The sequence below is a fragment of the Acanthopagrus latus genome, chromosome 9, assembly GCF_904848185.1.
Source record: "Acanthopagrus latus isolate v.2019 chromosome 9, fAcaLat1.1, whole genome shotgun sequence".
Taxonomy (NCBI): domain Eukaryota; kingdom Metazoa; phylum Chordata; class Actinopteri; order Spariformes; family Sparidae; genus Acanthopagrus; species Acanthopagrus latus.
Window position 1 is genome coordinate 26,651,017 of NC_051047.1, and position 24,186 is coordinate 26,675,202.

Sequence of the window (24,186 nt, forward strand, 5' to 3'; positions counted from 1 at the left end):
GATTGACACGTCATGCAATTAGGAAATGATAATTTTATCAGCTTCTGCTAAATGTATTTGTTTTTTATTTCAGTTTCTTCTCTCTTTACTTATATTATGATTATTATTATTATTATCATTAAATTTCGATTACAAACATTTTTTAATTATGTGTAATATATAATTATCATATATAAATAAGTCAGTGACAGGATCAACTCTGAATGCTGCTGAAAAATGAAAAACAAACAAAAACTCAAAGAAATAGAATAGCGAGAATAGCGAAATAAAATATCTATATATAGACGTAATATATCTATAATAATTATATATATAAAATGTACAGATTATGAGTATGTAGTGTGCAATACATATTAGAAAAAGGTAATATATGATACATATAATATGTATTAGGAAATGCTAAGATACAATACGTATATTATACTAGAACATGCTGATATATAATAAATATATTATACATATTAGAAAATGCTAATATGTAATATATATTATATATATTAGTACATGCAAATTATAGCTCCTCCAGCTATTGTTATATTTTGATCTGAAAACTAAACTCACTGATGGGAATGAGACATTTTGCATCACAGTTTTATTTTTTGTTTTTTTAACCTTCATGACGTGAATTTTTTAAACATTTTATGTATTATATTATTTCCCTTTTTCCTTTATCAATAACGGCAGGTTTTGCAATTCACATGTAGCCATATTGCACAAATACATTTGTAATGACTGTGCAACCACAGAGTTAAATGAAGTCCCACTGTCTGTGCAATCATCCTGTCTAGGTATATATGAAGAAAATATACGCATGTCACCAGAGTTTGTAGCCAATTCAGTGGTCTGTCTTCTAGGAAATACTCTGGGAAATAAGTGGCACATTCTCGATTTTTCAGTTCTTTAATAAAACAATCATAAGTCTGCTGCAGCTGCATCGAGCTCCCTCAGCCTTTGCAAACACATGTTCACACAAACGGATCATATACAGCATGTACTTTCCTGTCAGATACCTGCAACAGATTTAGTCTGAAAAACAAAAAAACTTTTTTTTGTCAGGAAACAAGTCTGTCACATTGAATTCCAGCATTGTCATACCACACTGTCAGTATCAGACACTAATGAATACATAGATGGGAGAAGTTGACAGAACAGGTGCCAAATAAAATTATACATGGGAAGCCATATGATGTTACAACATCAGAATAAGGCTATGAATGAATTGAAATCTTTTAATTATTCCGGCCCCGATCCTGAATGTACAAAACTGCAAGAGGAGGAGTTCACAAACCTCGTCAAATCTGACCACTGATTTATGGGGGAATATCAGCAATGATGACCAAAGTGATAACAAACAAAGACAAACTGCAGACAGATCTGGACAGTAACTATGAGAATGTGTGTTGAGCTGTCTATTCTACAGTGACAGGTAGATGAATCCAGGTGTGCCTTGGTGTTTTTTTGGTGGTTTTCCTTTCCCAGTGAGGAGATGCATCTTGGTTTCCCCTCTGTGGATCATCTTGAGACAGTTTTCTTCATTTTAATCAAAGAAAATACTGGGGAGAATTTTGAGTCTTGACTAGTTTCCACAGGAACAACAGCAGCTTAATCCAAAAGCCTGGAGTACTCTATCCTCGTAATGGTCCAGTCTGGAGCTACTCCCTGAGTAAACTCCCTTTGGAATCTGGAAGAAAGCCAGAAAGAAAGATCAGAAAAAAAGACATTAAATACTTTATAAGCACAAGTCGTTACACTTTAAGTATTATGCACTCACTCATAGTTTGCAGTTAGCAGTGTCTTAGTTTCTGGATTTTGCTCCGAACCGAAGGACACCTGGAAGACGCGGGTTCCCTTTAAGCCATCTTCAGGAATACGAGCGCTCGTCAGATACCAGAAACGCATCAGGATACTGACAAACTTTCTCCCTGGAACAATGACACACAATAAGACACTTATCAAAGCTGCAGATAAACACACTCACTCGGGTCTATAACACATTACATGTCTGTCTGATCGTTAGCAAACTGCTCAATAATAAGTTCCCTTTCTAGAGACTATTTTCAGCAGCGGATCGATCCACGTTTGGTGCTCTAGTGTGTATTTACAGCAGTGTGACAGTGCACTGTATGTGGGATTAAATCAAATATACTAGTGACACAGAGGAAGAAGATTTATCAGGCTGAAGATACATTTAATACTTGTTAGCAGGATCAACCCAGTGTTGATATTTGTCTTTAAATGTGAAAAGGACAAACAGAATGAAATCAGCAGGCTTAATCTTAAATATTCCTGGAGGTTAACACTTGATGCTGACCGTTATCGTCGTAGTAGATTCCCACATCTCCCGTTGTTGTGTACATGATATCATCAAAGTCTGCAGAGAGCGCTTTCTTGTGGCTCGACGGCAGCAGGCTGCACTTTTCCTGCAGCTTTGCAATCAGCTGCAAGGAGATAAATCACAACTTCAGCAGGGAGGTTACTCCTGTTTTTGAGACCTGTAGTGAATCTGTACTAACATAATGTTTAAAGGACATTCTGGGTTCTGTTACTCACGTCTTCAGCCACGAGTCCTTCCAAAGCTTCAAACTGACACCTTGACAGCAGCCTGGAAACATGACAGAAGGCCTGCGAGAGGGAACAAATCAACCAGCAACCAGCGGTGGAGTACATTAAAAGTTCATTCACTCAGGTACAAATCTGAGTTTCTTGGACTATATTTGACTTTCAAATTGGATGAGGATGCATGGGTTGCATGCTCAAGCAATTAAGCTACTGGGGCGTGCCCATTTAAGTATATTTTTAATAATTTTGTCACGTTTGGTTTGTTGGTTGGACACTACAAGTGTTATGAAGCTTCTGGGTAACTGTGACACTATTTCTCTGTATTTTCAGAGCTTTTATAAATCAAACAATCAGTTGATTATAGGAGTAGAGACATGTATAAAAATAATCTGAAGTGTTGACTGATTATCGGGGCCGATATTCATCTAATTCTGTGACTTCTCTGTCAGATTGTAGGTAGAAAATATAAATTAATTTAAAAATGTGCTACTTTGGCTCTGAAGCATCATCCTCATACACAACATCCCGTCCACAACAATATCTGACTTGTAACACGTCACTATTATTGTACTTTGGTTTATTTCATAACTGGTTGTTTGACATTTTGACAGAAACAGAAACAGAAACAGAAATCACACAGTTTAAATGAATAACTTTAACTCCGTTAGCAGCTGAAGTTGTCGCTAGCTAACAACACCCGCTACTTATATTTAGGTATTTACACACCTGCTTCGCTCCCTCCGTGAACTCCTGTATGCTGAACTCCTTGTCAAAGTAAGCTCTGATCAGGAAGAAGTATATTTTGGTGCGGAACAAAATGAAAAGGTTCGGGACGCCGAGCACCATCATATTCTGGTGCTGCTTCTGCCCGCCCGGGTCGGAACTGTACGGGCGGACCGCTGCTGTCAAAGCGGCATGTGGTGAAGACGGTAGCCGCGTTTTAGCGCATCTGTTCAGGATAACACCTTCACTTAAAAACAAGCGAGTGAAGCTAAATGTTGATGGCACTCTGTAACAACCTCTTAACATGGGCAGCGCCATCTTTGCTCCCTCGGAAGTCCCCTTGTCCGTGCACTTGTATCGTCCGACGAGGAACACATAGCGAGTATTAGAAATAAAGATCATAACTCCAGAAAATAGTAAACATATAGTATATATTTAGTATTTATCAATGAATCCACCTTTTAAAATTGGTGATGGTTTTAATGAATTTATCATCCGCATTGTTTTTCTTTTTTACAGTCGTCTTTTACTTCGTGGTATTTGTTTATACGGGGAACACTTACAATGTGACACCCGGACCAGTCAGAGCTGTTTACTTGTGTTGCAGGTGAATATTTGAAGTAAATCATGTTAAATGGAGCTTCAGGAAAAAGTAGCAGTGCCGATATTCACAGAAGTGGACAAGGAAGTCTTCCTGCGCGATATTTACCCACAGGTAAGTTTACATCTTCACCTGAAACCAAGTGTTGGTCTCCATGTTTGCAGGTGCTGGTCACTTCAGTATCAACTGCACCAGACTGCAGCTAGAAATTTGACATTTTAAGCAGCTGATGATAATTGGAGAATTTTCTGCTTCTCTCTGTTTAAGAGCTCTGTAAAGTGAATATCTTGTTAGTTTGATCAAACTGTCCGTTTTAAAGACTGAACTGAACATTTAATACATGTTGAAGTGCTGTTAAATAAATTTTAATGCTGAATCCAGCAGCTTCCACTTAGTGTATTGCCTTGAAGGTTTACTTAAGTATTTCAGGCTGAAGTTTGTGGACCAGAAGAATGCGCTTCACATTGATTTACATTCAATTGGCTGTGGTGGATGCTGTGTCTAAACCTTACAATGGTAAAAGAAAACTTATAATACTGAAGATATGCTGACTTTAAGTCTCCATGAGTCATTAGACTATTCCAGCCTGGTAAATTGCCATGTCTTTTAGACTGTATGACCTCAGTTTGCAGCTGACATTGAACAACTGTTCTAACAGCCTGACAGCTGCTCCCCAGATGTGTAAACTGAATCTAATGATCTGCATTTAAGTGATGTAATGTGATTGTTTTCCAGCGCAGACCGGCCGTGCTGAGAGGCGTCTCTCTCGGTCCCTGCCTCGAGAAGTGGACGGTTGAATATCTTGGACAGAAAGGTGGAGACAAGGAGGTGAAGATCCACGTATCCACCGTGCCGCAGATGGACTTTCTGCACAAAAACTTTGCGTACAAGTGAGCTCTCTCTCACAAACACATCAACACACTAAAACTAAACAATACTCTCTCTGCACATTTGTCAGCTGCACCTCTTTATCCACAGGACTCTGCCTTTTGATGAATTTGTGAAAAGGGCATCTGAAAAGAAACACTCTGAGTTCTTCCTCTGTGAGGTAACGATCTCAAAACTCGGACATAGAATCTACTTTTATTTTTTAACCAATATGTTTATCTTTTAATGACACAAAGTCCTTGTCTTATTTTAGGATGAGAGTTATTATCTTCGGTCACTCGGAGAGGATGTGAGAAAGGTAAAAAGATAAAAATGTGGAGAAGAAGGAGGTCTCCAGTCTGACTCTGCAGAGGCTCCTAACCAAACCATTCGTCTCTCTGACAGGAACCTGCTGATCTGAGCAAACAGTTCCCCGTCCTGGCCGAGGACTTTCACATCCCACAGTTCTTCACAGCGAATCAGTTTTTCTCCAGTGTGTTTCGCATCAGCTCCTGTGGTCTGCAGCTGTGGACGCACTACGACGTCAGTCTCATCTTTTAATTTGAAATTGTTCCAGTTTGTGTGATGAGCAGCTTAAGAGTCCTGAAGATAAAAGATAGTGTTTTGTTTCAGAACTGATAAATGTTCCTCTCTTATAGACATTAGTGACAGTTTCAGTTGGATAGTTTTTTTTTTATCCATTTTCATTTTGTTGTTCCTGACTTTTTTAAAAATGTGTTTTCTTTGTTTTAACATCTTCAAGATAAGTATATTACATACATTAATCAATAACAATTAAAGGAACACTTCCATCCAAAAATGACTCAGTCATTATCTACTCTCATGCTGATGGAAAGTCAGGTGAAGATCTGAAGTCCGCAAAACATTTCTGGAGCTTCACAGCAAAACAGAGTTGCAGTATTTTCCTAAAGAACTGGAGACTTGTTTTAAAATGTTAAAAAAACAACTAAAACAAACATAAAATGTCCATACAGCTTGTCCAACATAATCAACGTCTCTGGGAGCCTCGATACAAAGTTGTTTTTTTAAAAAAAAGTGGTTATTTACATCCTTTTATAAGCCAAAAATCTTCACTGAGGCCAATCTTTTGTGGACTACAAAACTTCACCTGACATTCCATCAGTATAAAGATAATGGCTGAGTTTATTTTTGGGTGAACTGTTCCTTTTAATTGTTTGCAGTCAATTTTAAAAGCTCTCCCTCATCTTCATTCCTTCAGGTGATGGATAACCTGCTGGCTCAGGTGACGGGGACGAAGAGAGTTGTTCTCTTCAGCCCCCAGGATGCATTGCACCTCTACCTGTCAGGTGAGCAGCTGCTTGTTTGCTTGAATCTTCAAAAAGAATCAGCCACTTTCATATCAAACTCTCTGAATGTAAATTGAACCCATCAGGTGATAAATCAGAGGTCGTGGACATCGACTCCCCGGATCTGGAACAGTTCCCTGACTTTGTGAAGGCAAAGCGATACGAGTGTGTGCTGGAGCCTGGAGATCTGCTTTTCATCCCCGGTGAGACAAAACACATGTAGATGAACCACATCTTCAGTCCCACCTACAGATATTTCATCATACCATCATGTCATTTCTTCTCATATCACCACCTCTGGAAACTGTAGCACACAAGTCCTGACTGAAAGTCGTTCTGTGTCCTCAGCTCTGTGGTTCCACAACACCGTGGCTCTGCAGTTTGGTGTGGGTGTAAATGTGTTCTGGAGGCATCTACCTGCAGACAGCTACGATAAAAAAGACCCGTACGGTAACAAAGACCCTGTGGCCGCGACTCGGGCCCTTCAGGCGCTGGAGCGAGCGCTACACACTCTGGACGAACTCCCAGCGGATTATCGGGACTTTTACGGACGACGTATGATACAGTGGATCCAGAAGAGGACGTACTGCGACAGTCTGACGTTACCCACAAGTCAGTTCACCAAACCTGGATGAGGGTCCAGAGAATTGAACTGATTAAACACCTGTTTGCCCTTCTGCTTTGTGATATTCATCTGAATCTCAGTTTGGAATATGAATGTGATTATGACAGACTGTCTTTGGATAAACTTGTCTTTAAAAACTAAATAAAACACCAACATTGGGCTAGTTGACTGAAACATTTAGAGACTAAATAAATAAAGCACGTTCTGTGGAGAAACAATTAAAACCTCTCGTGGCCACAGACTGATGAGTCCAGGACGACACTGCACATGTGCAGATACCAATATGGTTTGAACTTTTATTGCACAAAGATGACAGTTCTTTATGTTTCCTTACAAACATGTTAAAGCTTTGTAAACAGTGAAGCAGCAGCATCTCCCCAGTGTGTTCAGTATCTCCTGCTAACACTGCCTAGAGTCCCCGTCGTCACATTTCTTCAGTTAAAGTCTCAGCAAATAAAAGTGTGTGAGCGCACCAGAGCCGACCAGTGAAGCAGAAGAAGAAGAAGCTCGGAGACGTGACGGGATCTCAGTGGAAGGACGGTTACAGGCTGAAGGAACTACGACTGAAAGCTGGTGACTTCCTGTTGACTATGATGATGATGATGATGATGATGATGTTTCGTTGGGGGTGCTCTGTAAAAACTTCAGGTTTACCACAAGAGACAAACACACCCACACATTTACATTTCTAAAAATAGTTTGGCTTTGGATGCAAGTGGGTCAGAAAATACACTTCATATTTCTCTTTCATTCACGACACACACACAAAGCACTCATGTCTTCTCAGCGAGGAGGGTTAACAGTCTTGGGCTGTGGACGCTGGGACCGATTCTTTAGTTTCTCTGTCCTCCGTGTGAGCAAGGCGGGTGGATATCTCGAGTCTGGATGAGAAGCAGCAGTGCAACATTTACTTCAGTCCCCCTCCATGTGGCCCATTCCCTCCTTCAGCAGTGCAGAGGTTCAACTAAAGCCATGAGGTGCACAAACATCCCTCACTTCATGAACTGTCTGTGTGTGCACGACGCTACGAAGATTTCTCATCATACAGAAAATAAACAGAAATGGCACGTTGCTTCGGTGGATATCATAAACTAAGCTTCTTCTTTTTTTTTGTTGTTTTTCTTACAGTTGCTATCAGGCAGATGGAAGAGAAACCCATGAATGCAGGAAGACTCTTTTCCAAGTGATCAGCCAGTTCTGGATAAAAGAAGGTGGAGTTGATGTGTGGTGGAGTTCCTACGGAGTCTGTGCCATGCCACGACTCGACTTCATCTTCTCGAGTCTCTTGGAAAGGTGGCTGTTGTTTGACTCGAGTTCGTCGACTTTATCCAGAGCTGATCGCAGCTATCGAATCGGAAGAAGACAGAATGTGTGGTGATTAAAACCTGCTGGAGTGTTAAAAAATTTTTTTTTTTCTGTGTGAGAAACTCTACCTCTCTCTGCATTTTCCGTTTCTCCGCCTTCAGCTCGTCCTCCACTTTCTCTGCGTTCTCTGCTGCAGACTTGTATCGCACCACCTGACCTTCAAGTCTGGTCACCTGGAAACCAAAAATATAGAAATAGAGCTCTTAAGTGAGGATGTTTTCGTATTTTTAGGTACTTTATGAAATAATTACTCTCGTCAGCTTTACGTTTTGTTCCAAAGCAGTGACTTCTTGTTCCGCCTTCACGAGTTTGAACTTCAAGTCACTTATTTGTCTGTTAGAGTCTCCTGCAAAATATTTAGAAAAGGCAAATATTAGTTGAAAAAAAGTAGAAAAATGCAGCTTGTTGTCCGTTTTCATTCATATGGAAACGCACTCTGCAGTTCTATGATGTTTGGATCGGTGCCGTTTTCAAGGATTTCACCATCAGGGCTTGAGTTGTTCTCCGTGCTGTTCTTCTGAGTCTTCTGTTCCAGCTGAGCCTTTAGTTTCTTCACCTGTAGATGGAGCCAAAACACACCACAAGGTAAACGACAAACTCTCCATGTGATAAGCTGACATCTACAAGGTCTCCATTAATTTGTTTTAAGCATGTTACACTGCAGGTTTGGCCACTTCACCCATTTATGTAGCTCATCTTAATCCGATAACAAAACTATCACAACTTTTCAAATTGTCTTGAGTTTAAAGAAAAACACATATTTAGTGTGAGACTACAGTGTAATTTGAAGTAAATACCACCATCAGCAACATCACCGACTCACCTGCTCGATCATTTTCTCACGCTCATCCACCAGTTTCCTCAGACGAATCTCTGAGAAGATAAAGCACAACGTTTGAGGAGACAACAACGTCTCATCTGACATCTGCAACCGAGTCTCTGGTGAGTAATTCAAATGGAACGTCATGCACCACAAGGCCACAGTACATCAACAATTCCCACAACAATTAATCGAGCAACAACTCCATCTTCATGACTCTTAACATACCAGGGGTGGGAGGAGCCAAGGAGATGTTGGGAGAGGGGGGTGCTGGGTCAGGGTGGGAGGTTGATGCATGCAACAGAACAGGCATCCGTGGGAGAGTGATGGAGCGTGAGGGGGGAGGTTAGCATGCAAAACTGTGGAGGAGAGGGTCAACGCAGGAGCACACAGCTGGTAGGAACACATTCACACCATGACCACACATGACTCTGTTATAAAAGATATGATCATAAGGATGAAGCTCGTATGCTGCTTTTCATTGTATCAATAACAAAAATGCATTTAGATCAACATTTTAAAGGGCATTTATTTGCATTTCAGTGTGGAAGCTCCACATTCATCATCGCCATCAAGTGCCACAAAATGCAAACATACATTTATCATGTTCTGTGCTTTAGAATTCAGTCTCCTTGTGGATCGAAATGTCTTTGTTTTAAGTCCATCAAAAGTCGTATTCGTCCCTGAGAACCGAAACAGGGTCTTCACACAAATTTTCATTTTAACCGTCAACGTTACAGCCGGAACATATCAAAGCTAACTCGCTTGATTCTTAATGAGAATTAGCAAATAACATTTCTCTTTTTTTAGTCTACACACATGAAATTCATACATGAATAAGTTCATTTACTTGTAACAAGAAAACATCTTGTATGATATCAGAGCGATATCATCCATGAGACATCACAAGCAGCGTAATTAATGTGCATCAATAACAAAATATAGCAAGTGCAGTATTTTCCAACAGTAAAAATCCACTGTTACCAGTTTACATTCTCATCTCTCCACAAATTATTTTTTTCCGCACACGTGACCTCAGTGCCAACTGGACGTGGATTGTTTATATGGATTAATTAGAAAAATACACATACGTACAACAATATTCATTGGAAAAGATTCAAGGTGCTGTAAAGGTCTGCACATACTTGTTCTACCGCTTTGTAAACATGAGGGGTGTCATCTCTTTGATTCTTTCAATTTCGATTATCAGACAGAATGATCAGTGATTGATCAGTTCGTTTTTTCTTTCTATATGTGGCTACTTGCATGCAAACAAACAAACAAGGGCAAAGCTAGCTTACCAACAGCTCACAGCTGCACTTTCAGACAATCAACCAACTTTTACCATCGCCAAGTCTGACAGCGTTGGAGATGTTGGGTTCGTTTTCTTTTTCAGAGATTCCCTATTGATTTTCTTGGGTTTACTTAGGTGAAATCTGAGAAACCGAACTTTGTTTTGTTGCTTTTTGTTGAATCACTGAAGGGTGGTATTTGGAATCTTTATCATTTGAACGTGTCCAACCCTGTTCTAAAAGCCAACAGGATAATTTCATCTTAAGAAGATTGTGTAAATGATCTTTACAGATCCACATGTGAAAGTGTAACAATGGCGCAGCCAGCAGCGTTTCAGCAAATGTTTAGCCACTGAGTCGATCTTGGCCTTAGAATTGAAAATCAAATCAAGTCTGTGATTTGGAGACTTGTGACACCCCTCGTAAACAGCTAAGCAAATGCTAAAGGGCAGATCTAGTGATTTTTATCTATATTATCTACCTTCTATAAGCTAAGACATCTTACACTCCTCTTTGCCCTTGCCTTTGCCTTTCTTGCCGTTCTTTTTTGATTCTTTCCTCGTCTGTGATTGTTCTTTATCTGCACTCTTTGGTAAAGCCAAATCTTCACTCTGTAACTCCTGAGTAATGGCATCTAATCCTTCCTCCACAGGAAAAGACGTTGCCTGGTCAGTGTTCTCCGCACCATCACCCAACTCTACAACCTTTCCTACCTCTATTACAGGCTCATCTGCTACAACTACTTCTTCCTCAGGCGTGCTTTTCTGCTCTCCACGTACATTTTCCCCCTTTTCAGACGTGGCTTCCTCATCAGGCACAGCATCTGTCTCTTTATCTAGTGTATCATCCTGGTTACCCCCATCAACTGTACACTTCTTGTCATCGTTTGCAACTGGCTCATCTTGTGTATTTTCATTTGACCCAGTTTTACTTTGGCACAGCCCTGAACTCTCTGACATGACTTCAACCCCTTCCTCAATATCTCCCTGTTTTGGACTTTTAGGGGGATCTGTTGCTATAGCCATCTCAATATCCATGTCATCAAAATCAAAAGACTGCCCTTCCTCGTCTTCACCATCCTCTTCATCACTGTCCTGCAGGATGGGTTGAGAAGAACCATTATCCTCAGACTCTTTACTGGGTTCATGCAGCTCCAGAAGTGTCTCGCTCTGATCACTTTGACTGTTTTGACGTTCTGGACTGTCTGCCACAGCTGATTCTTCAGCACAGTGGTCCTTGATCTCTTCTGTCTCTGAAGACACTTCAGTTTTTGGTTCCTCACTCTGATCATCACGCTGTAATGTCTGGCTTTCTGCATCATCCAGTTGCTCGGCCTGCGCTACAGTCTCTGGACTCTTTTCAGTCTCGAATGCATCAGTGTTTTCTGTTGGTGATTCACTGTTGCTACGTTTTTCTTTACATGAGGAGCTGTTGGGCTTCTCTTCATCACTGTCCTGCAGGATGGGTAGAGAAGAACCATTATCCTCAGATTTGTCTTTTCTGGGTTCATGAAGCTCAAGAAGTGTTTCACTCTTATCATTTTGACTGTTTTGATGTTCTGAATCTTCTGCCGCAGCTGATTCTTCAGCGCAGTGGTCTTGCTCGAGAGCACACTCTCCATCAGTGTTTTCCATTAGTGATTCACTCTCACGACTTTTTTCTTTACGTGAGGAGCTGTTGGGCTCAGCTAAGCCTTCAGAGTCCATCAAGTCTCTGTCAAGCTCGTCATGACTGAGAGGAACTGATTCTTGTTCAGTCTCTGCTTCTGCCTCCTCATCATCCTTGGTTGTCTCAGTTGCCTCCTCGGGATCTTTATCAGAAACCTCGTTGGAAGTGCTGCTGTTGTCCAAGTTCATGGCTGCAGATATCCAGCCAGACAATCTCTTGAGACCACCAGTGATGCCATCGATAGAAGGGAGAGACACAGACGAGTTATCTTTACTCTCTGAATTGTTTGCAGAGTCAGATTCATCATTAGCAACATCATCATTGCTTGGAACATGTGATTCAGCGTCCGTGTTTCCCTCTCCACCAACTGTGCATTCAGATTTCATCTCATCAGTAGACCCAACTTCATTCTCTGCACTGTCAACGATTTCGGAGTCAGTGTGGACGACATCCCCATCAGTTGAGGTGTCGGCGTCCATTGGAGAATTCTCTGCACCGCTGGAGGTGCCAATAAGATCGTGACTACAGGGGTTTGCCTCTGAAACCAAACTTGTTTTAGATTCCACTTCTACTTCCGCTGTTTTCAAGTTTTGCTCCTCAGCGTGCTCATCTTTTTGAGGATCTGTTCTGGATTCCTTAAGAGTGTCAAGGTCAGAGAAGACTTCCTTGGTTTTCACTGCCTCTAGTGGTTCTACTGTTTCAGCTTCTGAAGTTTGTTCATCGTCTTGCACATCTGTTTTAAGATCCGTTTTGGATTCCTCAAGTGTTTCAATGCAAGAAAAGGTTTCACTGGGCGCAACAGCCTCTACTGCTTCTGTTTCCAAACTTATTTCCTCGTCTGGCTCATCTGTAACATGATCCACTCTTATTTCAATGTGAGAAAAGCTTTCAGTAGTTGTCACAGGTTCGACTTCTACACTGCCTGAAGTTTGTTCCGTGTCGTGCTCATCTGTAACATGATCAGATGTTGATTCTTTGAGAGTTTCACTGTGAGAAAAGGTTTCAGTGGGTTTCACTGCTTCTACTCCATCTACCTCCTGAATTTCTTGCCTGTCCTGCTCATTTTTTACTTGATTCACCTTTGACTCCTCAAGGGTTTCATTTACAGAACCATCAACATCGGGTTTTGCAGGTTCTGTTGTTTGCCCATTGTCTCTTGTAGCGGCTTCAGTGTCTTTTTCTGTTTTGACTTTTTCTGTTTTGACCTCTGTTTCATCTTTTTGCTGGTTCTTGTCCTCATTTGCTCCTCCTTTCTTTTTGCCTCTCCTCTTCTTTCTTTTCTTTTTCCCTGAAGCAGCAGCACCCTGAGGCTGAGATTTACTTGATATTTCCTCCGCCTCATCGTTCTCTGCCTCTTCAGCATTCTCAGGCTCTGGTTCTGTGTTTGACACAGCTGGGATTGACTCAACAGGTTCTGTCTTAACATCTTGCATGACTTTTTGCTGATGGCATGATTCTGCATTTCTCAGATGACTTTCCTCAACAACTTCCTTTTTGTTTTCTTGCTCTTCTAAAATGTTATGTGACTCTTTCATGTCATCACTGTGAGTGTCAACACTGCTGCTTCTGGTTTCTGTCTCCTCTAAATCTCCCCCCTCAGGAGTTTCTGTTTCTGGAGCGTTTTCCTCAGAACTTGTTATCGCTTGAAGCCCAGCACTGCAAACAATTAAATCTGTGGCTTCTTGGACTGAACTGTCCTTAATGTCCACGTTTAAGTCCTTGCTGAGACCACTTTCATCAACACTGTCTTCTTGTGTGTTCTCCTGTTGTTCTTCTGTTGGCTCTTGTTCATCAGGGGTTTCCAGTGCGGGCACACCATCAACATCACAGATTGTATCAGAGCTCAAGAGATTCTCTTTGGCTTCCTCAAACATTTCTTGATGTTGCTCTGGATCCACCTCTTCCTCTCCGCTACTTCTCAACTGAGTTTCCTCTGTGTTGCCTGAGAGATCATGAAGAGCAGACGGTGATAGAGGGCCAAATAATGTCGACTTAAGATATCATTTTCAAAAATCTTGATAAGGAGATGCGTCAGCAGAAGTCAAGGTAAGGCAGAACACCTGATTGATTCAGTAGCCAGAAAGGGAAGCACAGAGCCCAGATGACCCAGAGAAGCACAAGAAGGGGGAGATGAAGATGAGGAAAGGCAGGAGGAACATCGAAGTGAAGATCTTGATCCCCAGAACATCAATGTGACAAGAGAAGAAGCCTGAAGCCAGCGGACCAGAAGTATTACAGAATGTAATAATCCAAACTGTTCCTGGCAATATAACTAGGTGCTTTATACCATCGACCCTGAAGAGACCTGACAGCATTTACACAACAGCATCATCTGCACTAACACAGCTGGTAGAGATTCAGAACTAACAGCCAGTAGCTGAAATGATGAAAAAGCTGCAAGGGAAACCTGATTCAAGCCATCACATGAGTAGTGAAGACAAAGTGAGGCGTGTGCCGAGTTTGTAAGTGGAAGTTATTAGAGGTAAGCAAGATGTTTAAAGGATAAAGCTGGTGTTTCTCTACATTTTTCTTCAGAGAATTCAGAGAATTTTTGTGCTGCATACATTTTCATTTAAAGGAGAAATCTACTGCTTCTTCTTGTAAGTTTCCAGCAGTGTAGACACATGAGTTTGATGTTCATTGATTTGTAATGTGCAGCTGTCAGAAAATCATGCCAGCACTGATGAACATATTTGGTAAGCTTAGAGGCAAATGAGAGTTTTAAAGATTTCTTGTTTGGTCTTGTTTAAAAGTTGAGATCGACATCTACAGGAAAACCTACCTATTTTATGTTGCTGTGAATAATTTTTTGCCACTGGTTGTTTCAAGGTTAAAGGATGAACTCTCAGTCTCATCAAAAAATGTAGAATATCGCCAGACTTATCCTTTCAGGTCAGTGCAAATCAGTTATGGGAGCACAACCCAGGGAACTGAACACTTCACTCCAAAATCAGATATTAAAAATCAAAATATTCAGATGTCAGTGCATTCTTGTTATCTAGAAGCTCAGCATTGATTTTCCTGTGTTTTTTTACTGATGAATTTTATGTGCCATCGCCACTCTGAAGCATTTTGGAGTGAAGGTCTTCAGATAGTTTTTATGCCAAGCCATGCAGTGTTTTTTATCGCACATTGTGTTTTACCGAGCATGCTGTTCCCCTCCGTCGGGGTTGTCTGTGAATCTGGAGCCGGTTGCGAAGCAGCGTCTGCACTGGGGGACCCATCAACTTCTGCCACGCCAATGTCTCCATTGATGTTTAGATCAGGTCCCAGTACTATTCCATGTTTCTAGACAAAGGAAAAGTCAAACGTCAACTACAAATGGTTACAAATGTCATACATTTCTACCTTCAATAAATCAGGAACCAGAGTTTCAATTTTGCTCCCGAGACTTCCCACAACAGGTTAAAATAAGACACCACACACTGACTGAGTACCTTCAGAATATCTTTGAGCGTCACCACCTCTTCTCTGAGCTCATCTCGCTCAATTCGGATCGCATCTGTGTATTCTTTCTGTCGCTCTAAGGCCTGAGCAGGGCCCGGAAGTGGCAGAGTGTGAAAGAAAGTCAAAAGAAATGTGTACAAAAGGGTAAAAAGAAGTGAAAGTTGGCATTCAATTGCATGCAAAGTAGACAATGAATTCATGTGAGTAAAAGTAAAAGCTGAATGTGATAATAAAACACATAAGTGCTGTGGCTCATCGGCCATACCGCAATTTTTTTATCCTTCCACTCCACCGTCTCCTGCAGGTCAGATATTTCTCTAATAAAACCGTCCTGTTTCAAACGTAGCTGACGGATCTCCTGAACAGCAGGAAAAGGAAATAAAGTTTGAGATGAAGAGAGAGAAAGAGCAAAGGGAAACATGATGCATGCATGTATACAGTGTGTGAACAGAAAAGAAAGCTGTGAAATTAAACATGCAAACTTTCTTAGTGGCAATCAGTCCCTTTTCTTAATATCTGTCTTTTTAATCCACACCCTGTTCCACACAGTCCACACAAATACTCACATTTAGCAGCTCTTCACTTTGTTTTAGCGTCTCTTTCATTTCGTTGAACTGGAACTGAAGCACACTATGGGCATGTTTCTCTCTTTCGAATTCCTGTGAGGAACAAGAGACAGCTTGACAACATATAACTTGACTAGAAGGTCAAACAAATCACATGTAGCTTAGTTCTATAACATTCTCAGACTATCACTCTGTCTATCTGCCATACCTTGACTTTCTCCTCGTATCCCCGCTGAGACTCAGACAGCAGCTCCTCCAGCTCCATGAGTGAGTCCTTGAGTGTGTCCACCTGGTACATCAGGTTGTTCTTCTCATTGTCCAGCTGGGCGTTGGACACCATGGCCTTACGATATTTCTCCTCCACTTCTGCTAATGCATCCTGAAGTCATCACATAAACAGACTATAAGAATATAACAGGTGCTGGGGCTCAGCAGCTGAGGGTGCAGAGTCATACTTTCCTCTCACATAGTTTGGATAAACTTTATGTTTGGGGTGACAGGTGAACAGCTGGCAGAGATTTCAGACAATGCAAGAAAACAACTCTAAGTCCTTGTAAGTTGACGTTCAAGTAATGAAGTGCAGACTAACAAGAACACGCACACATTACAATGAAGAACAGCAACATGCACATGCAACTTTGACAGTTAGATCGCTAGTTTGCAAGTTTAAACACAAGTTAAAAAACATCTTCCTAGCTGTTTGTGTTGAGTCTAGAGCGCCATTACCGCTCCAAAAACACTCCATGGAGAGACTTGCAGATTATCAGTTGGTTTATTGATCTGCTTGTCAAAAGAAATGCCAGCTATTTGGATAATATAATAGTGAACAGGTTGCACCTATTATTGCACACTTCACCTGCTATGAGTAGCAAGTGGAAAATAACCAGTAAGTAAGAAACACCAAACATATTAGTAAAAAGTGAGTCTGGAGTTGGGGGTTCTGTCTGTGAGGGTCTCAGGCTGATACCTTGGCTTCTTTTAGGTTCTGGGTGTACTTGAGTTCCACATCTTGAATCTGATCCTTCAGTTCGTGAATTTCCTGGTGAAGAGTGAAGCAGCAGCAGCAGTGAGCAGAGAAGCGCAGCGTGACATCAGCATCAGAAAAGCAGAAAGTTTGGTGAGCGGGCAACGAGAAGAGCGGCACAGGTGTTTGCAGAAAGAATGAAAATGGCATGACAGCACGGACCTTCACAGAAACATTTCTTCTGTCTGTTGCATTTAATCTTTTCACTTATAAAACAGTATGATCTATTTTTTTCTAGACCCTGAAACTTGTGTTTTAATAATAAATGACTGGGTAATGAATGGTGCCTGAAGACAAAAGTTTCTGCAGAATTTATTTTTTGTTATCCAAATGTGTCAAACATTCAAAATGTTGTGAATTCTGAAGAGGCAACATGATTTTGGGTGATTTCTGAGTGATGTGCAACATAAATTCTTGTTTTCACGATGATTTTATCAAAATTTCCAAACAACCCTGTATGATACCTTAAAACAACAAAGAAAACGTCCTCTCCTTCAGCAGTACCTTGATTTCTCGTATAGACGTTTCTGCATCTACAGTTATAGCCGTCTCTCCGCTTCCTCTCCGCGAGGATGACCCGCCTAAAGACGTGAGGGTTCCTGCTGTTAAGGCCGAAGCTGCTCGAGACCCCTGAGGAAGAAATGTTCATTAGTACTCTTTGGCATGAACTGGTACTGGCAGAGTAGAGTATCAGCATTTATTGAGCTGACTAACTCACCTTCTCAAGATAATCTCTGTCCTCCACCTGTTGAGACAAATAAAATACAGTCAGAACAAACAGGACAATAAAGCGGCCAAGAGGACCAACTGACGGAGGAAGGAAGGAAGTCAGCTCAGCACTTATAAGAAGATTTATCCTGACATAACCTGATGAGAAAGCAACAGCCAAAACAATACTTGCGTGAACTTCAACCAGCTTTCAACTCATGAACAAAGAAATGCCCAAGTTTATTTTGATATGAAACACCATGCAGATAATTAGTATAGAAGGAAACAAAACTCCTTCAGAAAATAAAATCTCCAACCAAAAATTAGTCTGACACAGCCATGCATTCATCTACAGATCATCAGTATCAATAAAACACCACACACATGAATAACACTCGTGTCACAAGACAAACTAGTTGTCATCAAAGTCAACACACAGATTAAACTCTGACACAACACAGAGTGTAATCAGCACTCCTTACAGAATGACGTGCACGTAAAGGAAGGAACCAAACAAAAACCGAGCAGGAACTCGGCTCACATCACAGCCGCGGCCTCTTGTACGTGCAGAGCGACTCACATCAGAAAAGTCAGGAATAGTAACATCGTCCAGGTCCCGCGGGAGACCACTGCTGCTGGCCGCACTCCTCAAAAAACTGGCAACTGAGCCGCAGTTGTCCTACATCGACCACCAGGGGGCGAAACAGAACAGCAAAAAGGCCAAACACTCAATATCAGGTCGAAACTTCAAGAAACACCAGCCAGTTAGAAATTCAGTGAGGTTGAGAGAGGAGATAATTATTAACAGGTATCAGAGTCATTCAAGTTCACTCTTCAACCTCATCATGTAACCTTAAATCTGTCTTCAAAACATTACAGTTTGCTGTCGGTTTCAAATAATTACATTCATATCTTCTTTTTAATCTGTGACTACTGATTTACTTAATCCATTTTTAACATCTGTAACTATTTTCATGTGCTTATTAGTATTTTGCTTTATTGTCTTTATCATATAATCACAACATGTTCTTAGTGTTATATTTGTAATGTATTCTGTAAAACACTTTGAGTTGTCTTATATCTCAATGCTGCTAAATACACATTGTTATACCTTGGGTTCTTCATCTTTTTATATGGAGACTATCTTTCCTATTAATAGCCATTAAAACACTGGACACAAACCATTATTCTGAATAAATACTTGCATGTATGAAATAAAGTGTCTGTCCAGCATCAAAACAGGAACGAACGCATCCTTTCAGCACAATTTCATGTAATGTGTCACATTTCTCTGCTGTGGTGATTCCTTGTCAACCACTGACATCATACAGCAGAATCATTTACTACAAATGTAAGTAATGCTTCTTCACCTGGCAACAGATAAATTAATGGACGTCTAAATCAAAAAGAGAATATCTAAAAACAGCTTTTTGTATAAATGACTAGCTAAACCTCACTTTGCTGCCTCAGGCTTGCAACAGATGGCTCCAATCAGTGACTGTACTGTGGCTCAGTGAACTGGACTGATGACCAAACACTCGTGGGACTTTCATCGTTACATTTCAGGCATAAATGTGACTTTCATACCCTGAGTCATGATCAGGGAGTGAGCTCCAATTCATGGCTCACTTATAATGAAACAGCACAGTGACATCCTGCAATGACTGTGTTGTACAGGTCCACCAGGAAATACCTGCTTATATCAACAATGATTGCACACTTCCAAATTCCTCTCATGTCAAACAGTGAATCTTAAACCAAACATTGCAGTTACAGAGCACCATATACAAGAGGCCTGATGTGATTTAAACCCTGGGATTAGTAGCAGGATGTCTGGGGAGTGAAGGCTCACCACTGGGCTGGCGCGGGCCGAACTGGCCCTGGAGGAGACTCTGGAACCGGAGCTGCGATAGCTAGTGTAGTCTAAAGGCTGCAGAGAAAACATACGTCATGTCCTGTGAGGGCAAACACTTACGAACGTGCACACAATCACACCTACAGCACGAGTAGCAAACACATGCTGGAGATAACTAAATCACAATCCAGGCCTGGGCCGGTCTCCAATATTATCAACGAACATCATGATATCTTCCATGATGAGCAGTATTAATCACAATACGGACTACTGAACAGCTGTGTGATTCTTCTCTTCTCACTTTATTTTGAATTAGATTTAAGCTTAATTAAATCAAGTTAAATTCCAAATACATCCCATGCAGCAGCACTGTTTATGTACGAAGAAGACAAAAACAAGCTTCACACATGGCCCAGTCCATTATTTCACATTATTCCCTCACTCCTCTCAGTCACTGTTAGTCTGATCATCCTGCACAGTTAATAATCCGGGAGCAGAAAACACTTTCCACACATGACCAGGTCACATCTCAGGTGAGTCAAAGCAACAAAACCACAGTTCACAGGAAATCTTACTTGAGAAGTCGAACTAACGACTCGCCGTGACGCACTGTGGAGACTGTCTTCATATAAGGAGCTCTGCACATACACAAACACAGTGTAAATAGTAGCAGTATTCTGTATATACTTCAGATGTGGTGACAGATAATGATATTTTTGTGTTTTTACTCCATGCTTTTCTACTAAAAGGTGCCTGTAATGCCAGAGGTGTGGCTCCATTCAGAACTGTACAGTGACTTTCAAAGGTGAGAAAACATTTAACTGGAAACCCTCGATGTAACAATCAAATATTTTGCACTTAAAGGAACAGTTCACCTAAAAATAAGAATTCAGCCTCTACGACAAACAAGGTCAGTATCATGTGTTCTTAAGAAAGCTGTTGTGAGAGATTAGAGTGGAAAAAAGGTAAGCTGGAAATGACTGGAACCAACCCTACGATAGATCTGCTTGGTGATCTGACTGAGTGACCCGTAGAACTGCAACACAGGATGAAGTTGGGGGTAAGAATGAGGTTTACAAGGCTGCAGATGGAAAAGGTTGTGAAAGCATGAGCAGTTCTCTCTTCAATTGTCTCTCTCCACAGACAGCTGTAGGGTCAGGTAGCATTTGTCTGTATACAGACCTGGTAACCATTGAAAGCTGAACCAGTGTTTCTGGAGGAGGACAGGCCGTTGAGGTTGTACAGGTCAGAGGAAGCATAAGAGGCCTGAAATGAGGAAAGGAAATAAGGAAGCGAGAGTATTGAGAAGGACAGTGGGAATGAGGGAAAGGGGCAGGAAGTTCAGAAACACAATCTGTGCTCTATCGACAAAAGTGCAACTTGCACCTGTTAGTAATGTATTCATACTACACAAGTAAACAGCAGCGAGGATCACGTACATGCACAAACCAATTTATCTGCTATTTTGTGACAATGTTCTGTTACTTTTGTATGTTGTATTTGAACCTAAAGTTAAGCCTTCACACCCCGTGCTGTTCAACAGGCACTTCGCAAGAAAACTCCAGTTGTGCACAGTCATCCATCTCTTGATTGAGACTTGCTTTGAATACACATAACAACAAGGCAGATACCCAAAATGCCTGTCAGTGCATGTCACATGTCACACACTGACTCCACTGTTACATATTTGGGAACAAAGACTCCCTACCGATGAGAACGAGGAAGACAAAATCCATGCACCTTGTTTGTTATTTCAGCTTGATTAGAAAAATATTTTCATGCCTCAATAAAAACGTTATTTCAATAAAATCAGTCCAAAGTTTCACACGTCACAAGCAGCTGGACTTACAACTCATTTTGTTAATTAACACAGCTTTAGACAGCAGTGACACCACAGACCGTTAGTGGTATGAGAAATCAAACAGTGTGCAGAGCGGAGCCACCCACCGGCTGCAGGTCTGATCTGGAGGCACGAGACAGCCGGCTGTCATCACTTAATCTGGAGCTCTGAGAGCCAAACACCAACACCACAGAAACTACATGTCATCCACAACACATCTGTCTGACAGCACACGGCTTTGATACAACATCACAGAGAACGTGTTGGCATGTCGCTCACATATCGTTGTTTCAGTAGACTGATACATAACTACTGGTTTGCAAATCTGTTGTGTCTGGACGTGTAGTTAAACAGATATGTCAGAAGTAGAAGTAATTACAGCATGACCGGCACTTGATATTTGGGGCTGATGCTGTGGCGACATTAGGGAGTAAAGAGATCAAGAAAGAATTTAGATTGTACTTTTAGATTATCAAACTGATGAGAACATTTTTCTCCTTTCACATGAGCTGTTTGTGATATCCTGTTTCAACCTGACCACAATCACGCAGCCAATCAAAGTTGCCTGGTAACCAAATTTCATTCCAAACCACTGAAGTTTGACTCAAAACAATTTTTTTCTGCCTCCTAAATAAGTTTGCATAGATATACTTCTTAACAGAACAATTCCCCTCAACACAATGTAGACGTATCTTGTTCATCAAACTTGCATGTTCATCTGTATAATGGTTTGGACAATCACTGTATAGCTACACAGTGATAAGGATGAGACGCAGTTAAACGCACCGTCAGGTCTAGTCTGGAGGAGCGAGACGCTCGGCTTTCATCACTGATTCTGGAGCTCTGACAGCAGGAGAAAGAGCAAAGTCATGAGTGAAAGGTTGCAGATCATCTAGAAATTAGCAAGCATTCATTCACACAGCTACTGACCCTGCTGGATATCACACTGTAATCATCATCGTAGCCGTTCCTCTGTGAGTAAAGAACGTGAAGGGTGAGAAACACTGATTCTATTCCTGCGCAGGCTTCTTGTACTTTCACAGTTCAAACTTTTACATACATCTTTGTCTTTGTGCTTATGTTTCTTCTTTTTCTTTGACTTCTTAAGTGACAGAGAAGAGGAGGAGCCCTTAGAGAGGAAGAGTGGGAGAACAGTGAAGGGTGAAAACACACACAAAAAATCCCCAAAATCAGATCAACATTACTGTTTGCACAGCACACATATAAATCCATGTGAAAACTAATATAAATCACTGTGTTTACATGGACCCTGACCTTCCACTAAGAATTATCCCAATCAGAATAAAAACACCTCATGTATACACCCCAATTAGGCTTCATCTGAATGAACTTCAGGGGTGGTGGTGTAAACCTTTGATAATCCGTTCAACAGGAAAATATAAGCGCCTAATAGACATGTTAATGCTTAAACCCCACCATTTCTCATTTGGTTGGAATAAATGTAATAAATGTTACTTCTGGCAGGGACAGAAAGATGACGCTAACAAAACAGAACTGGTCTGCGCTGGTCTTAGAAGATTTAAGGATTGCTGAATGCCTCCTTACGCCTCCAGAATGCAAATATTCCTCCCAAGACATGATGTGCGTCAATCTAGTAAATTGTATGAAAGGGCAGAGTGAATTAATTCAGTAATTGAATTTTCTTAATAAAGTTGGAGATAAACTTCTTCCTCTTCTGTTATGTTTCCAGCAGTTTAGATGCTTCACAGCGGGTAGAACGCCACTTTAGGGCATGTGAATACACATCTTATTTATTTAGCGTTCATGTCAAAGTTGGAACCTCTAATTATAATGATTTCAGTCAGATACGAGAAACACAGCCCATGTAACCACAGATACTGTTACTAATAATAGGAAAACCAAACCAACACACAACACATGCACCATGGTCTCTTTATACATGGGTGAAATGCATACCAAAGACCACAATCTTTTAACATGCAATTAAATTGCCAAAACTAACCGATTTATCTAAAAAATGAATAAATAAAAAAACAGAGTGAGCCAGATTTCCAGGATCTCGTGTGCCCACGAGAACGATTAGTATGAAGAGTTTTTCCACATTACACAGCACAGAAGAAATAGCACTCGACATTTTGAGACATAACACAGCCTAAAATAGTGTCGAGTGTGTTTTGGTTGGAGCCTGATAGCTCCATAACACACCCTATTCTTTCAGTCAAAATCAGATCTGAGTCCAGGGTAGTCAATGTTCCTTCACAACAGCAAAAACAAGCACACGACCGAATACAATCACACATAAAATGTTCCTCTGCAATCACAAACTCTACAATCATTGACTCACTTTCATCCTGTGCACAGTAAAAATAATATAAACTCAAACTTAATCCATTTAAATCACAGCACACAAACATGCTTTGTATTATAAATAAAGATGTTCTTATTTCTTCTGCGTAAACCCCACAAGGATGAAACAGAGAAACTCCATGCTTTGAATTCTTTAAACTACCTGTTAGTCAAACAACGGCTCATACACACTACAAATCTTCAGGTAGCAGGGTTAAAAATTCATAACATCAGCCCTTACCCCTCCACCGTAAGCCCCGACTGCATCGAGATCCGACTGCACAGAGACACAACATCATCACCAACAACCCACTCACTGCACCTTATTGAGTTACCAAGGACGGACACACTGCCTCCACATAACCAGAGGTTCAAGGGAACAAGATCCATCCTTGTAGATCAAAAATCAACGCGCATTTGAGAATCGTAAAAAGGAATGAAAGAGTTTTAAAGAAAGTCTCTGGAGATTTAATGCATGTGCTGTTTGAGTGATACTGACCCTGACACTGCCCCGGCTTCCCACTGACATCCGCTCATCGTCGTCTGAGAGCTGCGTGAGAGGGCGAGAGA

General features: G+C 41.0%; 3 protein-coding genes and 1 long non-coding RNA gene across 20 annotated transcripts in view; 2 read left to right on the forward strand and 2 right to left on the reverse strand.

The window, feature by feature from the left end:
- Nucleotides 1-884: 884 nt before the first annotated feature.
- Nucleotides 885-3,642, reverse strand: maip1 (matrix AAA peptidase interacting protein 1). Its single transcript, XM_037110483.1, has 5 exons — nucleotides 3,286-3,642; nucleotides 2,551-2,622; nucleotides 2,312-2,438; nucleotides 1,772-1,922; nucleotides 885-1,681 (listed from the first exon to the last, which is right to left on the reverse strand). Exons 1-5 carry the CDS (start codon nucleotides 3,598-3,600, stop codon nucleotides 1,603-1,605), a joined length of 744 nt encoding a protein of 247 aa, XP_036966378.1. The 5' UTR covers nucleotides 3,601-3,642; the 3' UTR covers nucleotides 885-1,602.
- A 179-nt stretch (nucleotides 3,643-3,821) lies between these two features.
- Nucleotides 3,822-6,872, forward strand: tyw5 (tRNA-yW synthesizing protein 5). 2 transcript variants are annotated; one of them, XM_037110482.1, is made up of 8 exons: nucleotides 3,822-3,997; nucleotides 4,619-4,711; nucleotides 4,842-4,931; nucleotides 5,025-5,069; nucleotides 5,156-5,293; nucleotides 5,991-6,078; nucleotides 6,165-6,281; nucleotides 6,427-6,872. In XM_037110482.1, the coding sequence occupies exons 1-8, from the start codon at nucleotides 3,917-3,919 to the stop codon at nucleotides 6,711-6,713; spliced, it is 939 nt and encodes a 312-aa protein (XP_036966377.1). In that variant the 5' UTR covers nucleotides 3,822-3,916; the 3' UTR covers nucleotides 6,714-6,872. The 2 variants fall into 2 exon arrangements, with proteins under 2 accessions (XP_036966377.1, XP_036966376.1); XM_037110481.1 differs by having other exon boundaries at nucleotides 3,823-3,997; nucleotides 4,619-4,773; nucleotides 4,862-4,931.
- A 113-nt stretch (nucleotides 6,873-6,985) lies between these two features.
- Nucleotides 6,986-24,186, reverse strand: part of lrrfip1a (leucine rich repeat (in FLII) interacting protein 1a) — a 43,972-nt gene continuing 26,771 nt past the window's right edge. For 4 of the 16 annotated variants that reach the window (XM_037110451.1, XM_037110450.1, XM_037110449.1 and 1 more), the window contains 10 exons: nucleotides 24,116-24,166; nucleotides 17,604-17,630; nucleotides 17,390-17,515; nucleotides 16,829-16,900; nucleotides 16,070-16,240; nucleotides 15,862-15,954; nucleotides 15,561-15,653; nucleotides 15,286-15,378; nucleotides 14,992-15,136; nucleotides 9,398-13,790 (listed from right to left, as the gene is read on the reverse strand). In XM_037110451.1, coding sequence (XP_036966346.1) covers nucleotides 10,672-13,790; nucleotides 14,992-15,136; nucleotides 15,286-15,378; nucleotides 15,561-15,653; nucleotides 15,862-15,954; nucleotides 16,070-16,240; nucleotides 16,829-16,900; nucleotides 17,390-17,515; nucleotides 17,604-17,630; nucleotides 24,116-24,166 — 3,990 coding nt within the window. In that variant the 3' untranslated portion in view covers nucleotides 9,398-10,671. Of the gene's footprint in view, nucleotides 8,048-8,136; nucleotides 8,242-8,334; nucleotides 8,415-8,503; nucleotides 8,625-8,891; nucleotides 8,942-9,397; nucleotides 13,791-14,991; nucleotides 15,137-15,285; nucleotides 15,379-15,560; nucleotides 15,654-15,861; nucleotides 15,955-16,069; nucleotides 16,241-16,828; nucleotides 16,901-17,389; nucleotides 17,516-17,603; nucleotides 17,631-18,173; nucleotides 18,273-19,445; nucleotides 19,524-20,023; nucleotides 20,087-20,439; nucleotides 20,485-20,630; nucleotides 20,715-21,395; nucleotides 21,456-22,074; nucleotides 22,132-22,218; nucleotides 22,261-22,348; nucleotides 22,418-23,857; nucleotides 23,894-24,115; nucleotides 24,167-24,186 lie in introns of those variants that run through there. The other 12 variants (XM_037110437.1, XM_037110442.1, XM_037110440.1 and 9 more) reach the window with 8 other exon arrangements.
- On the forward strand, nucleotides 22,090-23,843 carry LOC119026252. Its single transcript, XR_005077083.1, has 3 exons — nucleotides 22,090-22,282; nucleotides 22,397-22,449; nucleotides 22,774-23,843. It is a non-coding gene; the product is annotated as an uncharacterized LOC119026252 (long non-coding RNA).

Bases quoted from the DNA above. Each gene is read 5' to 3' on its own strand.
- maip1 (XM_037110483.1), bottom strand. From the start codon at position 3,600: ATGGCGCTGCCCATGTTAAGAGGTTGTTACAGAGTGCCATCAACATTT. The intron at 2,623-3,285 runs GTGTGTAAATAC...TCCCTCTCGCAG, and splicing joins TCACGGAGGGAGCGAAGCAG to GCCTTCTGTCATGTTTCCAG. The intron at 2,439-2,550 runs GTGAGTAACAGA...ATCTCCTTGCAG, and splicing joins AAGGACTCGTGGCTGAAGAC to CTGATTGCAAAGCTGCAGGA.
- tyw5 (XM_037110481.1), top strand. From the start codon at position 3,917: ATGGAGCTTCAGGAAAAAGTAGCAGTGCCGATATTCACAGAAGTGGAC. The intron at 4,774-4,861 runs GTGAGCTCTCTC...CTTTATCCACAG, and splicing joins CACAAAAACTTTGCGTACAA to GACTCTGCCTTTTGATGAAT. The intron at 4,932-5,024 runs GTAACGATCTCA...GTCTTATTTTAG, and splicing joins CTGAGTTCTTCCTCTGTGAG to GATGAGAGTTATTATCTTCG.